General features: G+C 30.8%; 2 protein-coding genes across 6 annotated transcripts in view; one reads left to right on the plus strand and one right to left on the minus strand.

The window, feature by feature from the left end:
• The window catches only part of Mp (collagen XV/XVIII-type protein multiplexin), a 231,610-nt gene that overhangs the window by 150,128 nt on the left and 58,273 nt on the right, over nt 1-23,209 (minus strand). For all 5 annotated transcript variants that reach the window (XM_072892641.1, XM_072892639.1, XM_072892640.1 and 2 more), the window contains exons 3-4: nt 10,302-10,570; nt 8,742-9,017 (exon numbers count right to left, since the gene is read on the minus strand). In XM_072892641.1, coding sequence (XP_072748742.1) covers nt 8,742-9,017; nt 10,302-10,570 — 545 coding nt within the window. The remainder of the gene's footprint in view (nt 1-8,741; nt 9,018-10,301; nt 10,571-23,209) is intronic.
• Myc (bHLH transcription factor Myc) overlaps nt 1-23,209 on the plus strand; it is a 201,175-nt gene that overhangs the window by 17,920 nt on the left and 160,046 nt on the right. The window lies entirely within an intron of this gene.

Genomic DNA, 23,209 nt, shown 5'->3' on the forward strand with positions numbered 1-23,209 from the left:
GTGAGCGAAACGGGGCCGAGAGCAGTAACGGTTATGGCAAGCAAATAATGCGCGTCCATCAGTATTTAAATGAGTCTCATCGGGAAGAGGAAAGCGGAACGAGACTACTCCGTTAACTTCGTCTTATTTATTCCGCATCCCTTCGCAAGGCATAATCCGGCAAATTGGAGGTAAGAGATGCCACCGGGTTCTGGTATGTAGAAACTGCATTTAATGAAACGGTATGCATCTTGGCCGCGTTTTTCATCGATCGTACTACTTGCGCGACTTATTCGAATACAATACGGAAAATTTCTCCTTTTTCTTAAATCTATCAGAAAGTAAAATATGTCCAATTCTCACAATTTAAGATAAAGGTAATTTTTAAAATATATAAAATTTTATTTAAATCAAAGGATAAATTGAAAACTGAAAAATGATAAATTAAGAAGCGTAGAAGCGCGTTCCATACGGCATTTACAATTTCTGCTTAACAATTTTTAGATTTTGTTAATCAACTCGGATTAATCATCCCTTTTGGTCGTGACTCAGCTATGATAGATTATATGCAAAAAGAAAAAAGAATTTTATATACAATATAGTCAACGTTAACTGACGTTGATGCAGCAGAACTTGGCGACTTTAAGCCGTAATATTTTCATTATTACAGACTTATTAATCTCGAGGAAAACACTAATCCGTCGCTCAAACTTTTAGGATGACATTTTGAAAAATTATTCTAAGCATTTCTGAAGTTTATTTACACGCATACTCACACACGCACGCACACACACACACACACACACACACGCGCGCGCGCGCGCACGCACACATACGCACACAAGCATAATGTAATTATTTTAAACGTATTCATTGAAGACAGATGTGCTCTTTTTCCTTTTTCTTCATGGCGTCTCATGAAACGACAATGAAGATCGTCGAAAGAGAGGATCGTAACCGACTGATGCTGAACGAGATGAAAGTGATGGGTGATGCTGCATCGTGGTTTATGAGAACGCAGGACGCGCATCTTCGCCCTCATCGCTCATTTTGTTTGCCGGTAACGCGTGATATTAAAACGTGGCATAACCGGTGCGCGGATCGTGTCGGAATAATTTTACCGAATATATTACGAGTTTCTCTGAGATTTCGAGATTCTTTGAAAAATGGTTTACGCCAAATTCGATGAGCGCATACTAATATTCCCATCATAAATAAATCTTCGGCTGTTAAACTGCATATTTGATGATTATGCAAAAAATGTAAAAAATATTCAAAAAGACGTTTTTACAGAGTAATTCTCTGTATGAACATTATTATACAAGCATAGAAATAATTATGCATTTATAGTACAGTGGTAAAAATTAACGAGTTTTTTAATTAACAGATTAATAAAACGGAAAAATAATTTTACTCATTGTGGAAGAATTGACCAGATATCTTTTATAAATTTATCTTTGCTAATAATTATATTGGAATCATTACACACACGTACAATAATTTTTATAATGAGGCTTCTTTATAATTATTATTTTATAATATTGTATAATTTTTATAAAGATATCATACGAATAATTTCGAAACAATTATATTACTGAATAAAAAATACCAAGCTAAACAAATAGTTAATTTAACAAAAGTTATATGTATTCTTGACAGTTTATTAATAAAATGCATTATCCGAGGAAACATTTTTTTTTAGTAACTGAGACTACTTTTTCCTGTATCTTATATTTACGATTCATTAATCCGTTAGATAGACATTGGAATGAATCCTTAAATATCTCGCTAAACAATAGCGATCTAATAATCCGAGAAAAAAATACGGTGAAACCAAAACAAAACTCGGTCAGTTCTTCATCACCAGCGAAAAAAAAATGATTTCTCCGTTTTGTTAATCTGCTGATTAAGCTCGTTAATTTTTACCGCTATATTGTAAGTGTGTAATTATCTCCGTGATTATACAATAATGAAGGTATATGGAGTTGCTACACTGGGCCCGGCTGCTCCTAAATGGCTAATTTCTTCTAATGAAGTAACCGTCGCATACAGCCCTCCGACGGGAGGCCCGTAATGGCTCTCGTTGCGAGAACGGAAGTGGCATAAGCGAAAAAAAAAAGCCGCAAGCTTGGTCGCGTAGTTAAAATTTTACGATCGCGCGTATCGTATTTACGACCGGCTAGAGTAAAGGCATGTGAACCATTGTTAAAAATATCATCTTATGCGGCGCCGTTTTAATTAATGCTAGCTAAATGAGTCGCGCGAACCGAGGTTAATTAGACTTGACTGTTTATAGCGTTTTTCAAGACGTTGTCTAAATGGAATTGTCTCAGTCAACGTTGTCTTCATTGTCTCGAAGATTAATTTCATCATAACAATTACTAAATCGCGCGTTACACTGTGTCAGAGAAAATTATTTCTCTTTAAAAAGAATATTAGTCCCATTAAAGCTTATTAATTTATTACTTCGTGAGTATACATTGTCCTAACAATTCTGGAACATTTAATTGTAAAATGATCAAATAACAAAGCAGTATTAAATTATACATGTAAATTCATTGTTAATGAAAATCTTATTTAAAATATTTGTTTGTGATTTTACGAATCAAAAATAAATATTTCACGTACATGTATTTTTTCGTCAAAGATTTAAATAATTATTTTAATTAATTAATTAATATTTTCAAATATCTTATTTATAAAATTAAATTATTAAATTTAATAATTAATAAAATAATTATTAATTTAATAATTTATAAACTATTAAATTCAGTAATTTGCATACCTTGTGCTACTCACTATTTGTGTAACTAGTTTTTATAAATTTCTTCATCAGCCTATATAAAAACTTTAATAATCTTTAATATAGGTAGTCTTTTATGTTTGAATTAATACGGACAGAATTAACATTTTTCTTACTTAGTTACAAATAGCTTGTGATTTCAATAAGAATTCCTCAAGTCGTTCAACTATTAATGGATCACCGTGCTGATTTTCGCGAACAACTAATTTCTTGCAAGGAAATGCGATCGTTCTTTCCTCCGGCAGAGGAAACACGCTTTTGTGTCAAAGCTCAGGGAAAACGAGGCCAGTCTACTGTCGCTTTTATTCGAATGATACAACAGGCCGCACTATTCCAGGACTCTATATTCCGTATTCTGGGCTTGCTTATGTTGGCGCACGATGCACGTGCACTTTGTCCTCGTTACCTACGTTCTCTTTTCTCTGCCTTTCTTACAGATATCCCTCCTTACTAGGGATGGGGGGTAACGGCTCCGACGGCGACGCAACGGAAGATCCTCGGGGTATTCTTATCGCAAAATTCGCCTCGCGCAAAGCAACGTACTAATTTTTCCATCGCATTGTGCGCTACTATTTGTACTATTGCAGTTGTTTGTAATAATACAATACGATGGAATTAAAGGGGCAACACAGAGGGTTAATGACCCTTTTTTTCGCGACATTAAACTGCGCACGAATGTCGAAATCCTTTTCTTACTTTATCTCGTCGTAGTTTTTTTCGACATCTTTTTCTCACCGATATATGTTGTAATTGGAGTCCTGTAATTTCGGGATTCGCTGTAGTAACATCATCACGAGATTTGTCTCTTTTTCGCAATACTTTTTCAGATACTTTGCGAAGGTAACAACGCAAATTCTATGCAAATTTAAGTATCATGTAAAAGTTAGTCTTGCGTTACTAACATAATATAAAGCCATTTCCAAAATAAGTAAAGTGGTGCTACAATATTATCGCATTCACACATAATGACATATTGTGACATTGCTCCCTTTGAATACGTTAGAAATATAAAATTCTAGTTGAAGATTTTTTTAAATCTGAATCATTTTAAGGAAAATATCTTTAAAAGACTACTTTTGACAATCTATAATTCGATAGAGATAAAGAAAACTAATTGGCTAATGTATTTTATAAATAAGACTGTGTTTTAGTCAACTTCCTAATTGTAAATTAATAAAATTAAGTTAGAAAAAATTTAAATGTTAGCGTACATAATTATCAATATTAATATCAAAATAATGTTTCTATTATTATTGTAGAAATACTAATTGTAGAAATTTTTTAAGCTAGAATTTTGTTAGCTATTAACGCAGTTTATTATAAATGAGATTTATTATAAATTAACATAAGATAGCAATCGCTTATAGATTTATACACACGCAGCGTGAACTTTTCAAATATATGCGGCACGCGATTAAGCATTTGCGTATATACCGGGTAATTACGAGTTTTAGAGCATGCCGCGCATATTACAGAAGCCGATGTGGAGATGAACTGCAGTGCAGCAAAATTGCCCAAAACATTCGAAATAACTGCGGTTCTGTGAATCTATTCAGGTAATAGGAAACACGATCGATAATTCATCGACAAGCCTGCTCGATTCTCGAATGCCAAATTTCTTCCATTTCCATTTCTTAGAGAAGGCATCCATTTAGGAACATGAAGAGCAAAAGAAAGTTTGTAAAAAAAAGAAAAAATTTAATAAAATACAAGATGGTTAGAAGTGACCTACTTGTTGTAGACGCAAATATCGCATTATCAACACAATTTTAAGAGAAACATTAATTAAATATGTATATTTTTTATGTATATAATTCAATTTTTCCTGTATATTATAAAAACATGTATTTGATCATTTTAGCCAATATTTTACTTTACATGAAAAATGCTTATTTTTTTCACTAAAAAGCACCTTGATTATCAATATGTTTACAACAGAGTTTTCTTTTGTATCATAAAATGATTTAATATTTTTAATGTATTTTTTATTGTCAAAATATGATAACTGAAACCGACTTAATGATGCAAATAATAAATATTCCATGAAAAGAAATATGGTTAACAAAAATACACAGAATATTTCTTATTATAAATCGACTATATGTATATCAAACTTATTTTATTAAATAAAAACATCAATTTCTAACCGTAAGAGAACTCCCCGGATGTAAAGTTAAATTTGGTTGGAGGAAATAATAATATTTTTCATTCGTATTAAAATATGGAAAATTATTAAAAGAATAAATTTTTAAAAAGTTTTTTATATGCATGATACCGTTAAGTAACTACTATAAACCCCACACAAGTAATTTTACAATCCAGTGAATGCTTTGTACGTTTCTTTTATTTCTAATAAATACTATTTTGTTTGGTATTTATAAACATACAAAATATAATTTTTCCAAAATATGTAACACTTATACGTTTCATAAAAAAAATAAGTATATATGATTAATTTTTAATATATGAAAAAAATTTTAGAGAAAGAAGAGAAAGAAATTTTCAATCGACAATGTCATCAACGATCTCCGCATGTTACTTTTTGAAGAATACAAACCCTTTGGCAAATTGTTGCAACCTTTTGTACATGATCGTATGCATGTAGCCACTACGTAAACCCCATTGTTTCCGCTATATAAAATACGAATATCGTACTGTATCTCGAGGAAAATGTAGCTCGTATTCGTATGTTCTTTCTTACGAAACCACCATGTTGCAAAATATCTTCCATCGTTGTCGAGAGACAGAAAGAAAGAAAGAGAGAGAGAGAGAGAGAGAGAGAGAGAGAGAGAGAGAGGAGACAGAGAGGGAGAGAAAGAAGAGAGGGGGAAGAGGGAAAAGGCACAATTTATAGAGATTAGCCCGTATGGGGCGAGAACTTGCGAATCGTGTTGATCGGAATAGCTGCAGAACTTTTCTGTGCCTCGTTGTTATCCCGGGAAGATGTGAAAAAGTCAACGAAAGAGTATCGCGAGACTGGAACGACAGCGGATGTACAATAAGAATGTCTCTCGGGTGCGATACAACTGTTCCGACGTCCTTGTTGCGCAAAAGTGCAAGAAAAGCTGAGCAGATCATGGAGAATCGCGAAAATGTTTTTCTTTCATATGCATATTCGGACATACTTTCATGTCTGATTATTTTTCTTTTTTTCTTATGATTGAAGAAATTTTGATAATATCCCTCTCTCTCTCTCTCTTTCTCTCTCGTCAGTATAGTTGTGACCATATGATAAATAAGAGAGTTACAAACTGAATATATATAAAGCGATGTAAATGCGAAAGATATTTTTTTGACGCTTTTATATTTTCTCTTATATTTTTCTCATAATGCGCGTAGATAACTATATTTTATTTACTTTTAACAATATTATTATTTGTTTTCTGCTCCTGTACAAACAATAAAAAATGCAAAACATAAAATCAAAAGTATATGTAATAATAAATATTTTTTAGATACCATGCACTCACGAAACATTAAATGTTGTCAGTCCAGTAATATTCACGTAATGTAATTATGTATGCCCGCATGCATAACAAAATGCACTTACACGTACGCGCCCACTAATAACGGTAGTATATTGACAGCTTTCGATTTTAATAATTAAAAATACAGGAAAGGGAGCGCTCGGTTATATCCGAAAATTATCCATTTTCACAACTTTGTTTCCAACTTTATCACAAGTATGATTCCGTTGTCACAGATAATTGTTTACTGCCAGTTAGATTACTTATTATGTATTCAATTTAATTTTGAAATTAAAAGACATTCTTGCGAATAAAATTTTCATACTAAAACATGAAATGATGTTCTTCTTTTTCATCTTGATGTAACTAACAAAAAATCAAAATTAGTTTACATCGTTAAGAAGATCGATAATTATTATTAAGTTCGAAATTCTCGTTCATCTTCTCGTTTGTCCTTATAAAAGCATATTTGAAATATGTTAATTTATAAAAGTCACACTTTGCATATGTATAAAATAAAATTATAAAAAATTTTTCGTGCAATTTCATTAATGTAGCACATAAATTAATTATCGCAAGAGAATTTCTGTCACGTGCAAGATAAAAGCAATGCAACATATAAATGATTCGTATAATAATATTGCAATATGTTACAGTCCGTCTATTATGCAGGATAACTAATTAACGAAAGATCGAGTAAATCAATGCATTTCGTGCCTCGATGTGCAACACGTGGTCCTTGTATAGACGATCATATTGCGTTAGGATGAGAATTAATTATCCTCTCCCATATTGGTGATATGTAATCACGCTGTCATTGCTGTTAATATGATATAGAGGTTCTAAAGGACCGAGATGATACATAAATACTATTCCCACGCTCTCGCACTGAGTGATATTAATTATTTGGAACAAAGCGTGACCCATGAAAGCAGCATTGCTTCGAAGAATGCTGCTTCAATTAATGTTATATATACGCACATCGATGGTTTTATATGAATTAACATTATTCTGTATGTAATTTATATATTATATACATGCATTATAATATAGTTGTTAAAATTCAATCGGAATAGGTTAAATTTTTCAAAAGAAAGTTTATTGTAAAAGTTTATTATTAATATTTTTTTTATTTGCAATTATTTTTTTAATTTAATGCCAGTCCATATACATTTTCAAAAGGTAGGTTTAAATAAGAATAATATGATATTATATATAAAAAAATCAGTCTAATATCAGTTTATATATTGCTATTTTTGTGCGAAACTAAAGTACAATAATAACACCATTATACTGATATTAAATTGATATTTAAGCATATAATTATCGTAAAATTTATCTTTTGTAAATATATGACACTTTTAGCATAATTTTTAAAACTCATCTTTAGGCGGAGATTATTATAAAATGCAAAAGAATCTCGATAACAAATTTCTCTGCTCTCTGAGTCGACTATTGCGAACGACGAAAATCTTTCGATCTTTATTGTGTACGGTGTCGTTCTCGAGCCATTCGAATGTTCTTTGAGAGAGCAATAGTGAAAAACCGAGACAATAGATCTATAACGTCAATATAAGATCTCGATGAGATCTTTCGTACCCGTTCCACTCCTTCTGAACCCGCTATCCCTAGGTCGATGGCGCTCTCCGCATTTTCGTGCCATCCTTTTACCTTGCTCTCTTTGTTATTTATTTTATCAAACGGTGCCGGATACGGTATTAAATTCTTAAAGGATATACCGATACGGATTTATCTTTCATGACTCACCGCTTTTAATTCCGCGGTCGTTCGTTTTCTTGCGTCTTATTTTGAAGTTTACGGCTGACCCTCTTAATACTATGAAACTCGTGAAACAAGTAACAAATGTAAGGAAAAATTCGTTATGGATTTCCGAACGAATCATTTTCATCTCTCGAAAGAATGCAATAATTAGTTCGATATACTTTACAGCGTATAATAAAATATATGAATTGAAGCTCGAAATGTGTAAAGTTCATCTATAAATGTGCTCAGATACTGTAAAGGGATTTTGTTAACAAAATGTAATATACAAATATTTTTTAAAATAAAGTTATTTATATTTTTGCGAATAAACGAAATCTCAATTTGTCGGTGTGTTTGTAACGAGAGGAAAACAATGTCATTCGGGAAGATGTATGTTGCGTGGTTTTACGAAACGAAATATAATATGTTTACTTTTATATTCACATTAACGTCGCGAGTTCACGCAAGTTTATTTATTTCATCGTTGTCAGTTTACTCGGAGAAAAAATGCATTTCCGATTCACGGGAGCCAGTTTATTCACGTTACGAATACTCATTGCGAATTTAGTTAGGTCGATTTCCATGGAAAACATCGTTCGCACAATAAGTGCTGCTCGTTTCGTTTCGTTGCGCCACGCACAAACATTCACGGCATCCATTAGTCTCTTTTTTCCTTTTTTTTTTTTTTTTTTTTTTTTGCAGAAACGAAAGGTGTGAACGGTACTCACGTCGTATCGTTCTTGAATGTGGGGCCCGGCTTGTGCGATGTAGAGCGTACTGGCGGTGTCGAATACTAATTCCTGGGGGATTCTGGTGACCCTCTGTCGAGCCATCTCGTGACAATTGAGGTAGAAGGTGACGTCGGTCGTGGAAACCTTAATGACGATTTTCGACCACTTCTTCGTAAGCTTTGGCACGGTAAATTTTGCCACCTCCTCCGAGTGCGAATGCTCGTCCGAATTCGTATAGACCAGCGAGATGTTTTGGTTCGAGCCCGGTCCGTTCTGCGAGCATAATCGAGAAAACGTATAATTCTTGTGGATCTAATTTGACACTTTGTATTCTAATTACATTTAAATTTTGTAATTAATAAAATGCAACTTTGTATATAAATGTGAGATTAAACAATTCATTATGGATAAAATTAAATGCATTTTTTTCACACAATAGTCTGCATTAATAGATAAAATATGTTGATAATGATCTAATTGTAAGTCACATTAAAAAAAAACTAGAAAACAAAAAATTGCAAAATTATTATAAATAATTTGAATAAATAAAACAATAATATCATTATAATTGACGTTTTGAACAATGCCAATAATTGAAAATATCTTCGAATATCGAAGCTTTCTCGAAATGCTCAGTGTAAGTAATCCGCTTTGCTTATCGTTCGAAGCACGTACATGACATGTTACGAGAATGGTCCTTGAAAAGGGCGCAAGAAGAAACTTTAAGATTAAATGATACTATTGAGAAAAAGAGAATCGGAAAACAGAAAATAGCGTTTAGTAAAGATTATCATATAAGATAACCTCGTGGTTTGAGATTGCGTTTCTAAAGACAGATAAAAAATAAAGAGAAGTTTATTTCAAATATCAAATTACATTACAGTAAATCTTCAAAAAACATTTTTAATATAAAAATGTAATTCATATTATTTAAAGAGGCAAAATAAAAACTGCTTTATGCATTACTTTGTGTAAGCACTTTTTAATTAAATAACAATTATGATTAAATGCTTGGTCAAATATGTGACTAATTGTACAAATTTTTTTTTTTACTTTTTAAATAATTACAATTTTGAGTATGATATTGCTGAGAAAATAATATTATCTAGAAAATAGAAACAAATAGAAAATTATTACAAGAACTGCTATCACCACACAACCGTATAATTATCTCTTTTCCATTTACTCATTCGTAAAATAATGTTACAAGAATATCGCAATTACATAAAATCCTGTTAAAGAGCTAATAACTACCCAGTTGTTAAAGCGGATTTCTTTACAATTTGATATATAAGTTATATCAAATAACGTCCTATTTCACGTTCATCCTCTCATTTTCGCGAGGCATTTGCTTTTTTTCATCTCACATACGCTATTATTTTCTTCAACATTATACTATTACTTTAGTTATGTCATACGAATCGCTCATAATCTTTAATAAAATCGTATAATATTTTGTGAAAGAGATATCTCGGCGAATCGGAAATAATTTGTTGTTGCAAAAGTTTCGGTTGCAGAAAAAATTAAAGATTCAAAAGACGTATATTATACGCTTACCGAAATTCTAATGCCCAATTGGACAACGGTTTCGAAGGGATTAAGGACGGCAAAGAGGTAGCTCGTTCGTAAAGAGGTCGGCTTAAATGTGGCCACTAGAGTGAACTCGGCTGGCAACTTTTCCGGGAGGTACAATCTGTGTGGTTGCTTCACCTCGGATCCGGGTCGGAAGCCAAACGCCGGGAATCCGTCCAAACCATCATCTATATAAAGATTGTTATCGTCCGTCATTGACGACACCGACGCCTCCATTAAGTCGTATACTACTTCTGAAAGTAAAAAAATCAATAGTTTCTATTAAATTGAGTTTAACTGTGACAAAGCCGTTAAATGTTGACGGTTCGAGCAACTAATTATTCTAACAATATTGAATTATTATAATAATATTAAATTGAAACTCTACCTAGATTGATAAATCGAGGTTATTTGAAAACAATGCTGTGTGCAGAAATAAATTAATGCATGCATAAATTAATGTTAATTAAAATTATTGGCATCTTTTTGATTGTCAAACAATTGTTATTGAAAGAGAAAACACGTGACAAGATATAACGTATAATTTTCCCGTTGAAAATTATAATTATTTATTTGTTATATTTTTAACAAGATTCTAGCAAAGATAATTTGTAAGAAATGTAAAAAGTTAGCTCTTTCTACTATTAATTAATCTTATCTTAATGAGCTTTATTTTTGCTTGCACAATTTGTTTTCGAATATAAAAAAATAATCTGTTGTGTATATACATCTTTGTATAAATTAACAAATATATAGTAATGCATTGCTCCATATATATGTTTTGGCCCGATTAGTTATGGGAATCTAATGAGAACAAGGTTAATTAAGGAAACTGTTGAGAACGGGATATTTCGCGAAAAAGAGTTCTGTCCGAGAAAACTACGAAAGAGTAGTTCCGAGCGAATGTAGAAACTTTAATTAATTTTTCGCGCGCGGGTCTTAAGAGTTGAGAGAGGGAGAGAGAGAGAGAGAGAGAGAGAGAGAGAATGAGAGAAAAAAAGATTAGTAAGTGATATTTTAGTAAGATTATTTCAGGAAAAAATTATTTAACGACTAATGTATTTAAATATTTGTAAATTCGTTGATTATGTAAAATCGCGGTATATTGGAAATTATCATCGATTCTTAAAATAAAAAAACTTTAACAGATTAAATCACAAAAACTCTCGCATTTATTGGAATATTTAAAGGTCACAAGTTGTTTTTTAAAAAATATCAAAAACTATCTTACTGCAAAAGATACTATTACTAAGAAAATGTTTGTTGATAATTATTGAAAGAAAGATACTGATATAAATTATTTAATTCCTAAAAATTACGTATCAAATTTCGCAAATATTGTTGAGGATTTATAATGAGGTTTATAATATTTTACAACCAAATTTTTTTAGTACATACATCTAGAAAATAACTTTAAGTCATATATACATACAATTTTTATAATATAAATAATTGCTGAATATAAATATAGTAGAACTTTATTGTAATAAAACATTGTGTTGTATGCGTGTGCAATATGTGTACACACGGTATGATTAAGATCATAATTCTTTAATATATGACAACACCATTTTGCTCGCCATGCGTCATGCTTCGTCCTATGACACTCGATACATCGCGTGATATTTCGCGGCTGAAAGCCCGATAACCGATATTTATTGTCGGGGACACGAGTTGCCGCAGTAAATCGCATTAAAAATCCTTCGTGTGAGCAGACGTCGACACGCTCGACTAGTCATTGCTAAAAGACGCTTCTCGTTGCACTAAATCATACCTGATATTGTTGCATGACCGATTCATTAACACATACCATAAAATATCTAACATAATTTTGGTGCTTTTAATAAGCACGAGTGAGATTATTCATAAGAATCATGTTATTAATTATAAAATAAATGTTTTTCCTTTTTTTTTTTTTTTTTTTTGTTACATTCTATTTTCTAAAAAAATGAGTATGAAAGAGCCATGTTTTGAAAGAGACACTTTTATTTTTTTGGAAGTTTCTGAACGCATTTCAATGAGGTTTTAGTTTTTATATAGCAACACTAGATGGCTGTCGTCAACAAGAATTTGACATTTCTCTGACTTCCTCTACACAAATGTCGAAAATAAATATTTTAAATTATTACCTTATCAACTAATAGAATATATCTTTATACACACACACACACACACACACACCATATATATATATATATATATATATATATATATATATATATAGTGCCCGTTTTATATCTTTTTTCGCACACACATTCTCATATCATAAGTAGCTGCTCGAAATTCGAGCAAAGTAAAAATGTCCAACGAAATACAGTAACAGCATGTCGGCGAACGGTGTAAGTTAAATTATCGCCACGTCCGAGGTAATTTCCAAATTGCATTTGGCTGCACCATATTCTCGTGTAACATATTCTACGGTCACGAGAACGTTGAGTGCCCAACGAATTCTCGTTTTTCTATCCGACTTGTTTTCTACCGACTACATTTTTTTGCAAATTGCAAGTAGAGTGCTCTACTTTATGAAAGAAAATCAATTTTTTATTTATATAAACATAAAATATGAAACTAGGTGAATATATGTATAGCTGACGAGAATATTTACCGAGATTTGAAAGCTGTAAAAAAATTGATATTACATATTGTGTGCATGTATTCGATTGATTCAGCAACACGATAAAAAGTCTCTTCAATTTACATTATCAATTAACAAAAGTAAAAGAAAAAATATTGACAAGTTATTTATTAACAACAAATTTTATATATGAATTTCTTATCATTTTTTAAAATATCCTTGAATATTAATTTTTTTATTTTTTAAGAATGAAATCTCTTGTTATTTCCTTCGAGATGTCCTTAATCATGACTAAAAAATTTGATTCGTGTAGTTATACATAACAAACATTATCACCGCGTACATATATAAAATGTCATTGTTTTTCTTTGTAAAGATGAATTGTTTAAAAAATGCATTTTTTATCATTTTCCGATTTTCAAATAGATTCTTGAAAATATCTATTCGAAACGTTTGCAATAACAGTAAGGAAGATTTCAATGCTTGATAGATTACAGTGTGGAATTGATATGCATGGTGACTCGAATGCCGGTATAGGAACTAACCGGGCAACCTCCTTTGTGCATATACGCTCCTGACGCAGATCTCTATTTTGTGCCGAAATTGCGATAGGCCTGAGTCATTTCGAAGCCCAAACTAGGAAGTATGGAATATGCAAATTGGAAGAGCTGATGGTAATTAAAGAACGAAAACGAACTTAATGAACGAGCGGATCAGGAGTGCGCGCATTCTTTCTGCATTTCAGAATAATTGTCACGCGAAACATATTTCCATAGGAATTCGCTTATAATATGATAATGGAATTTTATTTGTGTTTAACTTATTTTATTCATTAATTAATAATTTTCTTGCGGTGTCATCTTCACTTTTCTGTCAAATTTTATTTCATCGTAAATATATGAAAGATTTATTATTATTAACACTTGTCTCTGAAATTGTAGATGAGAGTTCTCATTGGTATTCATATATTTTGCAATAACCATATATTAACAGCTATCACTTTATATGGTGTGATGAATGCTTGATATTCATGTATAAAATAATAAATTATTTTTTGCAAAAACCACGCAGTGGTATCAGCAGTAAAGATCAAAACGGGCGTCATCGTTTACTGATTGCACAATCGCATTTCATTTCGATAAATTAGCGTTTTTGTCATTTCTGTCCACGGGAGTGACGGGAGTAGCTTTAAATATATTCTAGCGTGAAAATAGTTTTGAATTTTTAGAAGCTTGACAGTATGCATGAGCCATATGCACGCGCAAAATTGTTACTTTGTCCAAAGATAATTAGGTAATAAACTGCACTGGCAAGCCCGCTTATTAGCAAGTTTAAAAAAATTATTGTAATAATAATATGCATAATATGCGCGATTTCATGCGAGTCCGCTCCGCCATAATTCTCGCTTCCTTCTTCGTATTTTGCGCGAATACATTTGCATAAATCCGTATGCCAATTCGCCGTGTCAGCTCGTTACAACTTTCCCGATAGCGCATACAGGAATCCATGAATCTCACAAATTGAACAAACGAATTGAACGTTTCAATACGAGTCGTGATGCAAATATCTTCTTTAAACTTTTGACGCGCGAAGAAAGTTTGCGTTATCGGTTTCTCTGCATCTTTCCATTCTGCAATGCAGTCTCTATTGTTTACTGCGGTATTTGTTACAGGCTGATGTTTTTATTTTATCATCTTTTTTTCTATTATGTATTTCCACGTTATTTTAGATGTTATACTGTATTAGCATATACAAAATTATCTTAGATGTATTAGTATATAACTTATAATGCAATTATGTATTTCAAGATGATATGCATATAACAAGTATTATTTCAAAAAGTAGTGCATATACATTAATAATATAACAACTTTTTATTTTTACATATTCTAACTATTATAAAAATTTCTATTAAAATAAAAATATATGAAAAAAGTTTATACAGAAATTAATTTGATCATTGATAATTGTCGTCAATTTTTGTAACGGTTACGTTACAAAAAATTTATTAAACATACAAAAAATAGAGTACACATGTAGGCATCATCGTCGCTATTGTAAAGCCTGGTCTTCGTACGAGAAAACGTGAGAAAGACGTCTCGGGAGACGTTTTTATATTCCAACAAGTTTCCTGATCTCCCATCAGGGACAACGCTTTCCTTCTTGCGACGCAATTTTTGTGAACAATTTATTTATAACGCGCGAAGTGTACGCTCGTTTTGTATTTTTGCATATTCTAATGCACAAGAAACTACCTACTGCTGGCTATTCTTCACACATTTTTAAGCGCACAAATTGATTAAAATGAAATCATTGAGTAATGTTTTACAAAAACTATAAAATACCTACATGAAGGAACGCATTATATATATGGATTATATATTTTCAAAAAGATGTAATTTATTGTGTGTGAAAAGCACTAAAAATGAATGGAATAGTTAAAATAAATTTTAATATTACGAAAATTGAATAAACATAGATTCTTATAAATGTGTAAATTAACTAATATAATTTTTTTATTGTATGAATTGAGAGATTTCATAATACATTATTTGACAATGCGTTATCAAGAAATATTTTTAGATATAATATATAGATATTTAATATTACTCTACCATTTTAGTATTATATGAATATATTTTATATAAGTTGGTATATACATATAATAATATTTACTATGATATATGATACTTATGTTCGTGATTGGCATATGATTATTGGCATATGGAAATAATTAATACGTTATATTTTGTATAATGTATAATTGTTTGTAAACAACATAAAAATATATCTTTTTTAAATTTTCTCTTTTTAGTGATGCTACGTTATGATAATTGTGGAATAGAATATTATAATTAATTATGTATTATTATCAAAAATAAAATTTTGTATAATAGTAAGAATTTAATGTGAGAAATATTTATTGAATGTAAAAAATAAATCATAAATAAGTTAGAAAACACGATATATAAAAATACGTTCCCAATATGTATGTCGTAAAAATAAGTTGTGAAAAATAAATACTAAAGACAATAAACACGAATGGTAAAATTCGTAGAACAATTTTCATATTTAAATTTCTACATCTAATTTCTTTTCTCGTAGAATTTTCTAGACATGTATACAATACGGTATTAAAAATAAATGCAATTTCTCAAAAAAGATAATTGCGATTTTGTTTAAAGTTTCAGATAAGATAATTTCTTGTCTTAAAATAATTTTGCACAATAGCGTATGCAAGGGACGCGAAATTAAGAGATTTCCGAGTTTCTTCTTTCTTGCATCTTCCGTATGAAAATTTCTAAGTCGTTGACATTAGAAAATTCTGTGGGAAACAATGGCGCGGACGCGACGCGATGAGAGACAAAAAGAAGTGCATTTTTCCATCAAAAGTTTGAGTAAAGCCGAGTGACAAGTAGATAGATGCAACCTTGTTAAAAATAAGAATACACCGCTATCTTACGCTGTTTGTTATTACATTGGAAACTACTGGCTGACTACTACTGGTCTCTACGTGAAAGCGACATTGTATTTTTAAGTCTTATAAGCTTCTGTTTATTGTGCATGGAAAATATACGCCGAAATGATTGTGCCTGGACTTTGATGTTTACATTACGTAGAATAAAAACATTCTCTCCCAGTCTAGTGCATATACGCGACATATTCACAAAATCGCACCGTAGAAATGCGTTTGTTTTCGAACAATTATCACGCGCGGCCACGCAGACAAAAATATTTTCTATTAAAGTTTGCTCAAGAGAGCAGAATAATATTTGTTTGTAATGTGCAAAAATATTGCAATATCCTTATTAAAATTTCATTACATCTTTACTCGTTTTAGTTTTCTATTATGAACGCAACTCATTAAATTGTTCGGATAACGCGAGATATATATATATATATATATATATGTATATATTAATTACATCCGCGCAGTTTAACGTTTCATCTTATTAATTATTATTGGAATATCGTCAACAATTATGATAAAATACAGCGCCGCATCTCGAGAGCGCTCTCGCGAAGAAGTAATCCCTCGCAAATAACGTTCGCATCACGATGCAAACTCTCGTTCCCGGCACATTATTTCCTACGTAAATTCTACCGACACGATAGAAGAAGTTAAACGACGAAACAAACAGCGCCGCTTAGAAGTTGGTAACCTCGCGATGCGCGAGGGAAGAAGTTACGAGGGGAGGATTGCGCAAAATCAGATTACAAAAGATTGCGGCCAAGAGTGCTCCCCCTCAGCCCCCCCCCCTTCCCCCGTTCCGATTCCTACCTCCATTATCTCCATCTCCTTCCCATTTTCCGTTGAAACAAACCTCGGGTGAGAAGCTAAGAGAGCGGGAGATCCGGAAGAAAAACAGGTGCAACCCGCTGGTAAATCGAGTTTCGAGCGAGAATTTTCCTCGCGGTCTTGCCCGCGAATTTTAGCGGTCGCGCCAGACCGTGTAACGTCCGCGACTACTGCTCACAGTAGTAGTAATCGAACGTTTTTGTCAAACGTCGGTTCGAGTGTCGGTTAGCAGATGGCGCCAGAGATTCCGTCGACCTGACTTGAGTTCGTTACAGTCGTTACCTACTTTATTACCTAGCACATAGTATGCGCTTTTTTGCTGGAGTCTTGATTCCTTGAAATTTCTTGTCTCACAAATTTTTTTTTTAACCGTTGTGATCGCACTCGCTGCTTGAAAAATCAATGCGACTTGTTATAAAAGTTCTCAAAATGTAATGACAATCTTTATTAAGATATATCTTTAATTTCTACGTTTATAGAACTTTTTTTATATACATTTATAGATTTTTTTATATTTTTTATGAAGATTGTTTTAACAATAAAAACTACAGAAACATGAGAGATCATTGATTTTGGAAAATATAAAATTTATATTTTCTAGTAAAGTTATTAATTATTGTAAATGTATAAAACAGTTCTTTTTTCTTAATTTATTTGACGTTTCAAAATTTTGTACGGTATAATTTATTTACAATTAACTAAAATTAAGTACAATTACAATTAAGTCATTATTAAAGTACTATTCCTAAACACATAATATTTCCTGTCTTACACTACTTTAAGAAATAATAAATCGATCACACAACGATGACGTAACCAAATGAATTGCAAATTTAGATCAATAGAAACTTCACGTCAGAATTATCAAGCATATTGAATCGGAAATACTGAAATACTACTCGTAACGAAATATGTCAAAGCCTGTCTGACTCGTTACACTCTTCACCTACTTCGTCACTCATTTTACTCACAACAACTTAAACCCGGTTGTCATGACGGTTCCATTTTTTTCCATTGACTTCCGAGTTTCACAGCTAGTTCTCTTTTCAGTTCTTTCCTGCTGATACGAGTTCCGCAAAAAGATATTACAGAATGTTCAATCAAGGGCAAAATATTAAGATAAAATATGCATCAAGCATTTCTGCGTTTTAATTAACAATATTTTTCTCGTTTATTTCTGCGTATTTATGTGCTAATGCTTAACAGATATTTTACAAATAAAAAAAAAAATAATATGTACTAAGTTTTAAGAATTTAATATGCAAATTTTTTTGCTAAGAAAAAAATCCTAAATCTATGTCAAAAGATTCTTTTAACAATTAGCATATTCTTTTATCAAAATACGAAAATTATTATGACATGTCGAAATCACTGTTCAAGAAAATGATATTGTCACGCTAATAGGATTTCAAAGTCGTCAGCAACGAGCTTACACTAGTGATTATCCATTAATAACGGTCAAACTGTTTCATACTATATTATCCTTCCTCTATAAAGCGCATTATCTACTTATGCTTTCAAGAAACTTTTTCCATCCCAGTTCCTCGTTTCCTACTACTGCAAAAAAGTATCAAGTCAAAACGGGATGTCATCATCAACGGAGGAATTTACGTCTCTCGACATTGATGTTCTATTTACCGTAAAAGTTAGACTAATTGTTTCATGGGAATTCAACAGGAATGAAGAGCTATGTCGTTACTGAAACACTAATTGCAGGATGCATCATGATTTAACGCGCCTCAAAATCAAAGCAGATGCGGGTTCCGTGTACTCTCGCGACGATCGAGAGCTCGCAAACAACTTGACGGGGTTAAATCTTCGAACTCGAGCGACTGAACAAGCGAGTAATCTAACTGGAATAATTCCATGATACATGAATAACGTGAGAAATAGAGGTGCTAACTTTCTCACTGACTCTACGTTTATAATCGTTAATTTTAGATTCTCTAATATATGTAATTTTTAATTTCCAATTATATAAAATAATAATTACTCTCACAGCCATTGCTATCATGAAAATGTTGAATTAAGATGAGAGATAAAAGTGACATAGTAAATATTTTAATAAAATATAAATTATGTATGTGTGGATAATATAATTAATCGATAATAAAAAGTAATTTTTCTTTTCAAAGAATCTCGTAGTTTCTTTTAGAGATAATAGAAAATTTATAAAGAATATAAATACGGATAAGTAAGGGAATAGTAATGGAAAATGTATATATGTTTATATTATATCATAATGTGTTAGAGAGAGAGAGAGAGAGAGAGAGAGAGAGAGAGAGAGAGAGAGAGGAGAGAGGAGAGAGAGTTTTATAATATAATTTTTAAAATATAGAAAGATACGCAGAAAATAACACACAAGACTTCATTCTCATTACTCTTTGTTTCTGAGAGTGTAAGTAAAAGTATTCATGAAGCTTACTAAAGTCCTCGAAGGGCGTAAGAGCCATTGTATAATTCTGCTCAAAGTACCGGATAAAATCCCGGACTTTCAAGCCGACTTTTGTCATTCTCGTTTACTATGATGAACAAAGGCTGTTGAAAATAGAGAGGTAAAATCACGAATTTCGTATCCTTTATCCGAACTCTGTAAAATTTTCCGGATGGTGTGCGCCAAGTATTAATTGAAACTTTATAATTGGAGGACCTCTTCTTAACGATCGAAGTCATACGAAGCACGCTTGAGTAATGCTTTTCGTTTTGTGTCCTTAAAAAAATAAAGTACTCTTCGTTGAAAAATGTGGTAAAATAACAACTTATTGTTTCTAAAAAATTACGTTTTCTAACATCAGAAGAGACTTTATAAAGATGTCGAAAAAAATTGATGATTGTTTAGTCTAAAATTACTAATTAATTGTTAAATATATATGTATATGTACATATGTACACGTAGTATTATAAATTATTGCATCAATATAATAACCTGCTCATAAATACAAGAACAAAATATTTATAAAATATAATCTTGTATATTTATATCTGTAATTATGAAAAAAATATAATATAATATAGGTTTTCTTATTTTAATGCAAGATTTTATAGATATATTTTAATTCCAAGCTTAGTTTTTATATTCTTCTGAGATATTTTATATATTTTATATATTCGCTACTATTTATTATATTTACTATTTTTATATAATATATATATATATATATATATATATATATATATGTATATATATATATATATATATATATATATATATAATATTATGTTATATATCTCATTATCATAAATTACATATATATATTGCGTACATATATATATATATATATATATTATATTTAAAAAATAAAACAGTAAGCAGAACTAATATTTACACTATCGCTATAAGTACCGAAGAGTTTTGTTTTTTGATCCCCTAAGGATTCAAAAACAAAGAATCAAGCGATCAATATTTTACTTAAACAACGATCGTATTTCTTTTTATTCCGCTTCTGTTCAATTTTTCTTATTATCTTTGAAGTTAAACAAAGATAAAGAAGTGATTTCAAAACTGCTTTTCTTTCCATCATTATATATTTGTGAAATTTTTCATCAGTGTTTTTTTTATATAATAGTAGTTATGAATTAATCGTCTACTTGATATTTTCGTCGTAGATTTTTTACACAACATGATGATAAATACGATAGTCTTCTTTGTGAAATTGTGACACAACTTTGCTGTGAACGAATAAGATCTTAAATATGAATAAGATCTTCGGAATATTGAGTACTATTCACATATGTGAATATCCACGTATGAAAGAATTTTGAAGACGGAAAAGGACAGACATTTTTTCCTGCATACGTTTCCTATCCTGAAATTTCTTTTGATGTCATTTTATATAAAGTGGCTTGGGCAGATTGACCTAGGCTTTTCTTCATGTTGGAACTCGAAGACGAGATTTAATCAGAAAACTTTGGACAATGGGACACCTTCTTTCTCTTTTAGCGTTCATTGTTCGACTTTCGTCAAAGTGCTTCTCCGTGTTTCATCTTGTACCCGTTTAGTTCAGCTGGAAATCTTTTCGCGAGAAATCTCGCTATAAGATTAGATCTGACGAGATTCTCTTAAGATTTATCTTATTTTATAATTAATTTATTTTGATTTGTTATATTAAAACAATTCTTGCATAGATATTTAACATGTGCTATTTTATAAAAAATTTTTGAGTGTTAAAGCAAGAGAGGAGAGAGGAGAGAGACAGAGAGAGAGAGAGAGACTTAAATGCTATATATATAATGAATATATTCAATCTTATATATAATAATTCAATTTATTATATATTCAATATTTAATATTCAATCTATTATATATTATAAATTTATACAATTTTATTATTCTTTTATTTTATTATATATATTAAAATATAATTTTTTAATATTTTATTAAATCATATCTCTAAACAGATTTATCTCTCTCTCTCTCTCTTTTATGTTTTATACTTTATTATATAAAATAGATCTTTTAAATTTATTTTCTCTGTTAGTATAATTCTTCATTTATATTACAATATGCTTACGAAATAAATATTTTTCTAAGATGTCTATTCTTTTACTGACTTTTTGTATTGCTGGTCGACCTGATGTATTTATGAGAAGTGTTTCATATCTCTGCTGCATTTATGAGAAACGTTGCAGAGAGACGCCTTCTTACTATACTTGAACTTTCATGCGTTCCGGCTACAGTCAAATGTGACAATCTAACTTATTCCCAAGCTTTATCGTAAATCAGGTGATCTCAAAGGGCGCAAATCGGTAAGGAAAGTCTCACCAAAGGTAAAAATCTCGTATATTCCGTTTTATAAGACGACTCTTTGTGCACTCTGGGAAAGTTCCTTATGGCACACGAAGAATAAGACAAGCACAACAGTTTCTCGAGGAATCTGTCTGCTATATAAAAGATTGAGTTTGAAAAAATATAAATATGACAATATTAGAAATAATTATAATTATATTCATAAGTAGATATATTTAACGGACTCTGCGTACTCTGCAACCTAGATTTCATGCAAGTTACTAATAACAAGTTAATATGCTATTAATACATTAATATCAATTATTTAATATGACTTTATAAAACAAATGTAATACAAATTTTTTATAAATTCACAGTGATTTATTTATAGAAAAGAAAGAAATTATGTACTTGTAGTTTTGAATATTATTAAAATTAGATTAAAATAGTTTTATTAATAAAGTACAAATAATATGCCATAATACTTTTAAATTGAATTAAATTACGTCAGATTTATTTCATATTTTAAAACATATAAAAATAAAATTTTCAATTTTATTCTAATAATTGTGATGTATTAACTATATTCCAAATTAGAGATATGTATATGAAAGATTTATCATTTCGTTCTTAGACAGCAAAGATAAAATAATTCGTTGAATGAGATACACTTGACGATCATTGAATCGAGTGAATGTGTTGCTGCAAAAGCTTTTGAATGCAGGAGTGCTGCTTTCAGGAAGAAAACGAAAAAGAGAGTAAGACAGATGCGTAGCTTGAATGAAAGGCGTTAATTAGAAAAGGTGCCCATTTCTCCCTCCCTCCCTTCTTCTCTCTCTCTCCCCCCCCCCTCCCCCCTCCCTCTTTACTAAGGCGAACCAACTTAATAGACTCGCTATTAGTTTCTTAAGTCTCACATACTACTAAAGTGATGATTGATTTCTCTCTGTTAAATAAATGGATAATAAATAAGTTTGAAAATAAAATCGAGAATAAAGATGTGTGTATGTGAAAATTAAATGATTTGTATAACTTTTACAAAAATTTAGAAACATTTACAATGCAGAATTTATTTTTTTTTTTTTTTAATTACTATTACAATTTTTGTTGCTTCGGCCAATGTCATTACAATTATTGTAATATGTTCTTAAATTGTCTTCCTCTCTGTCTCTTCATAAAAATGCATTTTAATAATGTATTTTACTTGTTCTTAAATACCTATGTAATGAACGAATGAATTATGATTTACGACATTGTTTAGAATTTGATTCAGAGTAGTCATTAAAATAGTA

The sequence above is a fragment of the Anoplolepis gracilipes genome, chromosome 5 (genome assembly GCF_047496725.1).
Source record: "Anoplolepis gracilipes chromosome 5, ASM4749672v1, whole genome shotgun sequence".
NCBI classification, from domain to species: domain Eukaryota; kingdom Metazoa; phylum Arthropoda; class Insecta; order Hymenoptera; family Formicidae; genus Anoplolepis; species Anoplolepis gracilipes.